Source organism: Peromyscus californicus, unplaced genomic scaffold (genome assembly GCF_007827085.1).
Source record: "Peromyscus californicus insignis strain IS unplaced genomic scaffold, ASM782708v3 Scaffold_20__1_contigs__length_68692818, whole genome shotgun sequence".
Taxonomy (NCBI): Eukaryota; Metazoa; Chordata; class Mammalia; order Rodentia; family Cricetidae; genus Peromyscus; species Peromyscus californicus.
In genome coordinates this window covers 64,788,246-64,799,794 of record NW_026294503.1, presented here as the reverse complement: position 1 = coordinate 64,799,794, position 11,549 = coordinate 64,788,246, and the positions used below count along the sequence as shown (strand labels likewise).

At 39.3% G+C, this 11,549-nt stretch overlaps 1 protein-coding gene across 3 annotated transcripts in view; it reads right to left on the bottom strand.

Annotated features, from left to right (window-relative positions):
* Positions 1–1,107: 1,107 nt before the first annotated feature.
* Positions 1,108–11,549, bottom strand: part of Larp4 (La ribonucleoprotein 4) — a 59,055-nt gene continuing 48,613 nt past the window's right edge. For all 3 annotated transcript variants that reach the window (XM_052748951.1, XM_052748952.1, XM_052748953.1), the window contains exons 14-16: positions 7,415–7,539; positions 6,328–6,496; positions 1,108–3,661 (exon numbers count right to left, since the gene is read on the bottom strand). In XM_052748951.1, coding sequence (XP_052604911.1) covers positions 3,323–3,661; positions 6,328–6,496; positions 7,415–7,539 — 633 coding nt within the window. In that variant the 3' untranslated portion in view covers positions 1,108–3,322. The remainder of the gene's footprint in view (positions 3,662–6,327; positions 6,497–7,414; positions 7,540–11,549) is intronic.

The window sequence follows — 11,549 nt, the reverse complement described above, 5'->3', positions numbered from 1 at the left end:
AATCTGGTTATTTAAAAAGAAAAAGGAATGTGAAATATTGAAGCTACCTTAACTTTAGGAACTAAAAATAAATTAAAATTCTGCATATCATAGATTATATGCAAAATATGCAGGTAAGACAACAACAAACCCTTTATCATTGAAAGGTCTCATCTGTCTCCAAAATACGGCGGGGTAAAAATTTAGATGGATCTCTATTTTAAATGCCATTGACTATATTTGGCAAAATTGAGATTCCTCAGATTAGAGACAGACATCTGATATTATCAAGACAGAAGACAAGAAGGTTCTGCCATGCCCCTCTGCCTACCTTCTCTACGAAGCGCAAAGTGATGAACATGTGTGACTTTTGCTCTTTTCATAATGGACTATTGCAGCATACATTATCACTTTTGTCTACTTTTGGCCTTCAACAATGCAAGGAAATATTAAGTCATAGGGTGAAGAGGAAACTTTGATATTTAAACTTTCCTATCTAAAGAACCAATAAAAATAGCTGAAATGCAGTGAACACCAACCCAATTGGCTTGAATAGTAACGACGGGCAAGAGCCAGTTCCACACAACTTACAGGCATCATTTACACACAAACCCTCAATCTGCTGCAATAAAATAACTGTCAAATACACACTGTGAATATATATATGTTACATATTCATTCTCATTACACCCCAACCCCACATACACCCCCATCAAATGGGAACTATTTAGAAGTACTGAGGAAAATTACATCAAGAATCCTATGCTTAAAAAAAAAAATTCTATACTCAGTATGTGGAGAAAAAACAAGAACATACTTCTGGGTTTTTTTTGTTGTTGTTGTTGTTTGTTTTTGTTTTTTAAAGGAAAATTTTCTTGAATTTCAATCAGAACCTTTAGAAGTTGGGGGTATAGCTCAGTGCTGGACACGTATGGGGCCTGTGCAGGTCCTGGGTTCAAGTGCAGCACTGTAAAAAAGCAACCTGTAGCGTTTTAGAAGTTAACAGACTACCAGTAAATCACATAAGCTTACAAGAAATTGGAAACTACATCTGTGACACATTTAAACAAACAAAACAATTTTTTTTTCATTTTAAGTGCAAAAATAAAGTTTATCACCTTTACCAAGTGATTTTTGCAAAATGTTTATTCTATTAATCCACTGCATTCATAGGATGTTAACACTTTAAATGTTTATCATTTCTAAGTAAACGAGAATAAACACTTTTATCATAGATGTAGCTAACGATTATTAATACTTTTTAAAGGATCTAAAGTTCTCCCAAATTTTAGTACAGGTAGTTTTATTGTATGTTTCATCTAGTAGATGATTAAAAAAATAGTATATAGAAATAATCATTTCCAACTGAGCAAATATACCATGTTATCAACCCACCAAATCAAAAGCGCTTGTCAAGTTGAATAAGTTACAAAGAAATAATAATTCTGGTTACACGGATCGTGCAGTGTTTTCAAAGCTTTTAAGAATTACCCACTAACACAAATCTCTGACACTTAAGAGTTGGAAGGTAATTTTCACAGTTATGTAATTTTAACTTCCATTTACATTCATTTTAAATATATTACTACGATGTTTATGTCACAATGTTTGTTGCTTTCCAGTGTTCACAATTTACAGTTTCAATTTGTACAAACGAAACTCACTAATATAAGGGACAGTTCTTACTATTGTAAACTATCCCTAAGCAGAAAAATAAACCACCACCCTACATAGAACTATAAAAATGGTATGACTTAAAACGATTAATGCAACATGGTTTATCATTTTTGAGCTGTTTTCTAAATACCAGTATGTAAACTTGCCTATTTAATATATGACAGCTACAACTTTATTCACTGAGAAATTATGCATGTATTTTCTTCAACCATTTTTCTCACTTTATCTCAAAAATTCCCTGACTTGCTGTTTTTAGTCAGTAAATTCCAAACTGTATTTTTTGGGGGGATGGGGTCAGAAAGATGCCAAATATTGTAAAAAGAAAAATTCCCCCAAATTAATTCTTAAATTTTTTTCCTCTTTTACATTGCTTCATCTTTCATTTTTTCATCTTTTTTTTCATCTTTTTTTTTTGGAGACAGGGTCTCTCACTAGGTAGGCCTGCATGGACAGGATCTCACGAAAACCAGGCGGGCCAGGAACCCAGATGCACCTGCCTTTGCCTCGGAAGCTGGAATTGAAGATGTCTGCCACCACACCCAGAAGCACATTGTTTCATTTTTAATACCAATACAAATAAATTAATGGCAGGCCAGTACCATTCTGGGATCTAAAATTCTAACTTCTTTAATAGAAGAATAAAATCTTTCAATAATCCATTATAATATTTAGGGTAGTTATATGATTTGATTAAACTGGTCAAAGTAGTGAGAAACCACAATCCAGGAAACAGTTGGTTATTTTGCTTCTGGGGGTGAAAAGTCAAAGAACAGAGACAAATAAACAACTAAGAAAAAAAATTTGTCTCCCATTTTAAAGAGAAGTGAAGAAAAAAAAAAGTCACAGGGCAGTTTGAACCTCTGAAATCTATTTGACCTATCCAGTATTCAGGTCTAAAACAGAATTTTTCCATTTTTTTTTTTAATAATCTCTATTCTTTTCTTGAATATCAAACTGATTGGTAGTCACAGCTTCACACACAATCAGAGCTTAACAGCTAGCCCAATATAACACAATATTAGTAATGTCAAAAACTAAAGTCCAAACTACAAAAAATCTACTCAAGTATTACATTCAGTTTTCAAATCATTTACTAACATGACAACAGATTTGGCTTAAATCACGTTTGCACACACTCATACCCAGAACAGACACCCCAGCTACTGATCTGCTTTGCAACACAAGGCCATTTAGTCAAGAGATGGCATTCTTCAAGCCAAACTTTAAATAGATTAAAAAAAGTAATTTCTAATTTTTACAGAAATGTCAAAATTTCTTCAAAAAATATTTTCTCTCACTCCCTCGTCTCCTATACTGAAGGATGTATAATGTTTTTTTGTTTTCTCTCCCAAGCTAAATCTGAACCCTCAAAATTGATTCCAGGCAGAAAATCCCTGCAAATTAAAATCAAAAACAAAAATAGAAAATTATATTTATATATATGTGTATATATATATTTATATATATTTATACTGATTGGAATCCTCCAGCATTTGAAAAACGTTTAGAGATGAATTTTGGGCTCCTCTTACAATTCCAAAATCCATTATTTAAGGACATACTTCCCATCTTTCCTGGCTACTTCCTCCCTCCAGAACAGTTCAATATAGGCTCAAGTTTAATGGGAAGAGAGAAGTTTCTGAGTGATTTTTGTTACGGTTTGGTTTTACTTTGGTGATCTGGGTGGCACGAACTGCTCCTTCCCATTACGTCGAGTCATTCCCTGAGGTGTAGCCCTATGGCTAAACTGGCGTCTCTGTTCCCTGATTTTTCCAGCTGCTCCCCTGGGAATGGTATTGCCGCGGAAGCCAGAATGATCCTTACTAGCCCTTGTTTCTGGTTTCTCATGTGCTTTTTCAACAGGCTTCTCAGGAGCTCCGTTCTCTTCATTTCTGGTGGGAGACACGACATTGGATCCAAGTTCCCGTAGTGGCTGTACAGGAACTGGAGACGGCTCTTTAGGAGGCTTCTGACATACTTCAGCATAACTTAACTTTCGAGGTTCCTTTAAAAAGATACGAAAAACAATTATGGTGTCTATTTCTGGCTTTAACCAGAGGACAGTAATGTTACTGTCTAGGAAAGGGAAATATGTACTCTCGTGTACATTGCTATAGTGTACAGTTAATGCCTTTGGAATTTCTCTAAAACTTTTTACTTAAACTTAAAAAAACTTATCATTGTGTTTTTCTAGACAGAGTTTCTCTGTGTGACAGCCCTAGCTGTCCTGGAACTCTCTCTGTAGACCAGGCTGACCTTGAACTCAGAGACCCTCCGGCCTCTGCCTCCCAAGCCTGGGATTAAAGGTGTGCTCCACCACCACCCGGCCATCACCATTGTTTTTCTGTGTTCCTCCCCACAGTTCACATAAGGAGTTTAGATGTCTATGAATGAGCCAGTTCTCTTTTGTGCTCCAAGGATCAAGTTCAGGTTGCCAGGCCAGGCAGAGGTGGCGCACACCTCTCACTCAGGAGGCAGAGGCAGTTGGATCTTTTTGAGTTCAAGGCCAGTCTGGTCTATAGAGCAGGTTCCAGGACAGCCAGGACTACACAGAGAAACTTTATCTGTAATAAACAAAGCAATGTAAAGCAAAGCAAAATCAGGTTGTCAAGCTTGGTGACAAGCACCTTTATCTGCTGAACCATCTCACTAGCCCATTCACTTAATTATAATTACTGTCCGTTTGTGATGTGTGTGAACATGTGATCAGAGGACAGATTCTGAGAGTTGGATCTTTGCTTCCACCATGGGTTTGGGGGATCAAATTAGATCTGCAGGCTCTCCTCGCAAGATTATACCCACCAAACCATCTTGCCACATCTTGACCCAATAATTTTAGTTGAGGAACTTTGCAGAAGGGATACTTTTGTCAGCTTTATCTATATTGGTAAAAGCACCAGATATTGCCGGACAGTGGTGGCGCACGCCTTTAATCCCAGCACTCGGGAGGCAGAGGCACAGGCAGGCAGATCTCTGTGAGTTCGAGGCCGGCCTGGTCTACAAAGGGAGTTCCAGAAAAGGCACAAAGCTACACAGAGAAACTCTGTCTCGAAAAACCAAAAAAAAAAAAAAAAAAAAAAGCCAGATATGACCATGGCCTAAATCTCTAACATTTAAGGGCAGGTTAAATCGTGTGTGTGTGTGTGTGTGTGTGTGTGTGTGTGTGTGTGTGTGTGTTGTACTTGCCTGCATATCTGCTTGTGGAAGCCAGAGAAGAATGCTGAGTATGTTCCTCTACTGCACTTCACCTCATCTCTAGAGATAGCGTCTTGCACTGAACCTAGAAGTCATTGAGCCCAAGGTCCTCCAGCACTGAGGCTCTAAGTGTGTACCACTTCATCTAGCTTCTGTGGGGATGCTGGAGAACCTAAACTTAGAAAGCATTGGGCTATCTCCCCAGCCCCAAAAGATTAAATAATGATGAAATAAAATGATTCCACTGCTATTCAGAGGCCTGTGCCTGGGAAGTACCTGCCACAGCAGCTCCAACCACTCATCATCTGCTCCTCCCCATCTGGGGAGGTCAGCCCCTAGCTTACCATGTTGTAGCTTCCCAGCTCACCCATGCTCCCCTCACAGTTGCCAAAGTACATTATATTCATGTTTAAAATGTCATAATGAAACATATTATTTTACATATGCTAATAATTTATAAAACATGCTAATAAAAATAGTAAAATAAAACAAGAATATTAAGAAGGCTGATGTCTCTAACACCATCTTTAAAATTATAAATATACCATAACTCCCTAAGTAACTTCCTTTAACTGTAATATAGATAAGATAAAATAGTGACTTCAAACTTTTTTAAGGGGGAGGGGGCACAGAATCTCATTCTATAGCCCAGGCTAACATCAAATTCACTCTAGTTATGGCTAGCTTTGATTTCATTGTGCTCCTCCTGCCTTTAGAGTGATGAAATTTCAGTCATGCATTATTATGTCTGCCCTCCTTTTATTAGTAATACAGGCAGTCCACATTGGAATACTCCCAAATGACTCTGCTCTAGCAATGTGTTATGTGAAAAAGTAGTTTAAATTCTCTGTGTAACCTTGTCTGTCCTGAACTCCCTCTGTAGACCAGGTTGGCATCAAACTCACAGAGATCCTCCTACCTCTGCTTCCCAAGTGTTGGGATTAAAGGCGTGTACCACCACTGCCAGCCTGTTAAATTAGCTGGGCAGTGGTGGTGCACACCTCTAATCCCAGCACTCTGCAGGCAAAGGCAGCCGAATCTCTGAGTTCGAGGCCAGCCTGGTCTATAGAGTGAGTTCCAAGACAGCCAGGATTGTGTTATATAGAGAAACCCTTTCTCAAAAAAACCAAATAATAAATAAACAACAACAACAACAAAATAACGTGTGTGTGTGTGTGTGTGTGTGTGTGTGTGTGTGTGTGTGTGTGTACACATACATACATACATATAGATAAAATTTCTCTGTCTTGTGTGTGTGTAGATAAATATGTGCCATGGTGGGTCTATGGTGGTCAGAGGACAATTACACTTGTGGGAGTCGGTTGTCTTTTTCTACCAAGTGAGTCCCAGATGTTAAACCCAGGACAGCATGGCATCAGGCACATTTACTCACTAAGCCATCTTGCCAGATCTGAAAAATTAAGTTTTACCATCTACCCTATTGTATTTTTTTCTCATATAAACTACTCAGATTACCTGGAGACTCACAGCTGTGGGTGTGTTTAGGTTACTATTGCAAGGTGAAGCAGTGTCTGCCCTTGATGGCTTTGTAGTAGCTGGAGAAGAAACAGGTACAGTCATCTGACTGAGACCATCCTTTGGAACTGCAGAATCCTCCATCTGATCCTTCTCTTGCTGAGTTGTGCTAAAGAAAAGAGTTTGATATTAGGCTTAGTTTAACACACAGGAGCAGCTGAGCTACCGCTGAGAACCTCTGCAGGAAAGTGGGGATTCAGCTTCCTTGAGTGGTAACCCCAGGAAGGGGATCCAAACCCCAGTATCAGCTCTAACCCATGCCCATGTGAGCACCAGTACTGGACTCAGTGGGTTATGAAAAAGAAGAGTTAGGAAAGAGAAAAATAGGGGTAGATGTGATCAAATACATAAATGAGACCCTCAAAGAATACATACAAAATATATGAAAAGTCCCCATTTTTAATAAATAAGTCCCCTCTTACCTAAAATATCTAAATTTTTACTTATTTGTATTTGGTTTTCTGAAATAGGGTCTCACTATATAGCAGCCCTAGAAATCTTGGAATTCCCTATGTAGATAGGCTAGCCTCAAAACCACAAACTACCTGCCCCTGCCTCCCAAGTTTCGGGATTAAAGGTGTGTGCTACCACATCTGGTTTATTTATATGTATTTATTATGTATGTGTGTTTTGCCTGCATGTTTTTTACCACATGTGTGCCCACAGAGGTCAGAAAAGGGCATCAGATCCTCTTTGAACTAGAGTTACAGATGGTTGTGTGCTGGAAATTGAACTACAGTCCTCTGGAAGAGCAACAAGTGCTCTTAAATGCTGAGCCAATTACCCAGCAAAGGTTTACTGGGTTCTTTCACAAGAAAAGCAGGTGCTCTCAGCTTCTGAGCAACCTCACCAGCTCCACCTCCAACCTCTCGAGAGGGGTCTCCATGTGTGTAGTCAAGGCTGAACTCAAACTTGTAATCCTCTTTACTCAACATTCAAAGGGCTGAAATTACAGCTCTGTGCTACAAGCTGAAGAAAAAGTAGTGTAATATTGAAGTACTCTAATTGTGAAAAAGAAAAAAAGCACCTTAACGCAGGAGGCTCAGCAGTACAGGAAGGACCAGGACTTCTGCTGAGTTGCTGGGCAGAAGCACAGTCTGTCTGTTCATCCTCTGCAGGCACTGGGCAACTAACTCTCAAGTCTTCACTGTCCTAAAAGTCGAAAGAAGAGAGTTTTAAATTACATTTGAACATATTAATAAAGAAGATAAACAACTGTCCAACAACTACTGACAGTATGCCCAATTATCATTAAACCATGCTATGGAACAATCCTTTTCTACACTATGAATTCGTATTACTCTCATTGGTTAATAAAAAGCTGACAGGCTGCTGTGCAGGAAGTTAGGTGGAAAAACCCAACTGAGAATGATGGGAAGGACGGTGGAGTCAGGAGATACCAGTCAGGTGCAGAGGGAACAGGACATGAATGTGCCATGCTAACAAAGGTACCGCCAAGTGGCAGAGCATATGTAAGAAATATGTGTTTACTTAAAACGTAAGAGCTAGAGCCGGGAGGTGGTGGCACACACCTTTAATCAATCCCAGCTCTTGGGAGGCAGGGCCAGGCAGATCTCTTTGAGTTAGAGGCCAGCCTGGTCTATAGAGGGAGATCCAGTACAGGCACCAAAACTATACAGAGAAACCATGTCTCGAAAAACAAAACACAAAACAAAACAAACAAGCAAAAAAAAGGTAAGAGGCAGTTAGTAATAAGCCTAAGCCATTGGCTGAGCATTTATAATTAATAGTTTGTTTTACTGAGTGTTTCTTTGAGAGTGGCTGTGGAATACAGAAACTTCCATTTATACAACCAGCAATAAGACTGCTTTATACTGTAATAGAGATTCAGAAGCTGGGTGTGGTGATTCACACCCTTAATCCCAGCACTCAGGAGGCAGAAGCAGGAGGATCTTTGTGAATCTGAGGCTGGTCTAGTCTACAGACTGAGTTCCAGGACAGCCAGGGCTACACAGAGAGAAACAACAAACAGTTAAATAAATACAGTTATCATATGACTTTTCAACCAATTCTATTCCTGCCATCTAAAAGTAATAAAAAAAAATATGCCCAATGCAGCTGGAAAGATGGCTCAGAGGTTAAGAGTACTGGCTGCTCTTCCAGAGGACCTGAATATAATTGCCAGCACCCACATGGTGGCTCACACCTATCTGTAATGAGATCTGGTACCTCTTTTGGCATGGAGGAATACATGCAGACAGAACACTATATACATACAAAATAAATAAATCTTTAAAAAAATGTGCCCAAATAACAATGAAATTTATCTTACAGTTAAAAAAAAGTCTAGCCAGGCATTCTGCCCATACTTAGAACTACAGGAAATTTCATATAAATAATCACCATAGCATCATCTACATGAGCCAAAAAAGGAAACAACCCAATGCAAATCCAAGTAGTAAATGTATAAACATAACCAAGTAGTATTCAAAGAACACGACCCTTGAGGACACTCTGTTAAATAAAATAAGTTATTCTACAGAAAAGTAAACACTGCATTACTTCGTTTGAGATACCTACAGGAGTCAGCTCATAAAGACAGAAAGCAAAGGGCTGGTTGCTAGGGGGAATAGGGGAAACATGATTGCAAAGATGAGTTCTGGATAGCTGAGCACAATGGCTGACTCTAATCTCCAAACACTTGAGAGGCTAAGGCAAGATCACCACAAGTACAAGACTGTAAATAGATCCTAACACTTGAAAGAGAGATACAGGAAAATCAGGAATTGGCTATATGGTACATACTAAGGTTGAGGCTAACCTGGGCTGTATGATACTCAATCTCAATGAAACAGAATGGAAAATAACTGAAAACCATTAAAGCTGAAATGTCATTTGTAATAGATGTAACTGACAGAGGAATAGTATCCAGAACATATTAAAATAAAACACCCACAAATTTATATAAAAAAAGAATCTAATGAAAAAACTATGTCAAACACTGGAAACTTACTTAAATTTAAGTAAAGGAAGAAAGAAAGAGAAGAGAGCAAACCAAATCCAACCAAACCAACCAACTAAACAAACAAGTAGCCAGGCCCACAAGAACCACACACATTAAACAATATACTGTCTAAGGAATGACTGGCAAACTGAGTTGCAGAGACCAGTCTGAAACCTGTTTCCCTATGGCTCCTAAACAAAGAAAGGCTTGTAAGTTATTAAAGAAAGGGCTTTAAAAGCAAACAGTGTGCTTTAGGATGGCTCGGTTGGTAAGGTCCTTGAGGTCTAAGCATGAAGGAAAGAGTCTGATCAGTAGCACACTCATCAACAGCTGAGTGTGGTGGCTTGTGTCTGTATAATCCCGGCATTGGGAAGGTGGAGACAGGGACATTCCTGGGGCTCATGGCCAGGCAGCTCAGTCTAACAAACAAGCTCCAGTTCAATAGAGGCCATCTCAAAAATAAGGTAGACCACATTCGGTGAGAAATGATCTCTGGCACATGCATATGTGCAAACAAATACACTCAACCACATACAAACACACTGTACCATCCCCTACCCCACCTCCTAAATATACAAATTAGAAAACAAGACAAAATATGTGGCAGAATCTGGCCCACAGGCCTTAAATATTTATTACCTGGCTCCTTAAAGAAAGTCTTTGTCAACTCAGGGGTAAAAGGAAAGCAAGAAAACTATCACTCCCCAACCAAAATAATGCTTTTCTGTAAGAAGACCGAGTAAGAAGAGCAGATAAAGAGGGATACACATGTTCCTGCTATACTGAGGATTTTTACAACCCACAATTGGAGAATGGGATTCTGGGAGAAACATACATTATTATGGTCCTTTCAAAGTGTTTATACATGCCAACTGTGATTGCAAAGGCCTGCAATCATAGAGTAGGGACAGCTTGTAGTAGATGGCTATTTATGTGTCTCTTTAACCATAATAGGTTCTAATTTGAAAACAGTCTAATTTGATTGTAAAATAAAAAAGGATATACTTCTTCAGAACTGCTGAAATAGCTAGTGTTTTCATATCTACACTTATAAATGTGTGTGTACACAATACTTGAGACAGGGTTTCTCTATGTATTCCTGGCTTTCCTCCTGTAATTCAGAGAGCCACCTGAGTGCTGGGATTCAAGGCGTGTGCCACCACTGCCTGGCCCAATATATTACTACAGCCTCCCCCTTTCTTACCACTGTTGAATATTTCCCCTCTTGGGCCCCATTTTTCTTATACTCTCTTTCCATTTTTCCTTTCCTAATTACTTTCATCCCTTCCCTCCTGACCATTGTATCGCTCTACCATCCACCATCCCTCCTCTTTTTTATCTTTAAAAAGATAAAATTTGAAAGGAAGGGGAAATTTATATTTAAGGTTTGTAATCCCAGCACCCAGGAGAGTGGGGAGAAGGATCACTGTTCCAGGTCAGCTGGCTCTACACAGCAAGTTTCAGGTCATCTCTGTTAGTCAGGCAGTCAGGGCACAGTGGGTAAAGTAATTACCACGCAGGACTGACACCCTAAATCTGAATCCTCAGAACCCACACAAAAGCTGGCTGCAGTATGTGCACACGAATGAATCACAGTGGAGAGGAGATGGACAGAAGGAAAACTGCAGTAGTGAACAAGAGAGACCTTCTCAAACAAGGTGGAAGGAGAAGCCTGCCACCCAACCTTGTTGTCTAGTGTGCGCTCTCCCGTTCGCTTGCATTCGGGGGCTCTCTCTCTCTCTCTCGCTCTCTCTCTCTCTCTCGCTCGCTCTCTCTCTCTCACACACACACACACACATTCAGGAGTAGCATGTATATATGTGTACTTAAAAGTCCAAAAGCCAAGGTTTTAAGAGTAGAAAGTAACCTGTGATGAAGGGAAGTCCTATCAGCCATGCATGTAGAAGGCACTGGCTGTACAAAAACCAACCAAACAACAAAACTGTCCCCACCACCACCAAAGAGACTAACCACAGTATACAACAAGTCTCAAACCCCTGAGAAGCAGCATATAAATCATGGCATATTCTAGTCTACCTGGCAATCCCCTTCACTTGGTGTATCTTATCACCAATGACAACCCTATATATAGCAATGTGAATTTGACATAATAAAAGGAGGGGGAAAAAAATCTGATGTTAAATGTAGTTTCAGGTATTGCTGTTCTGCATTATAAGATACATTATGTCTATGTATT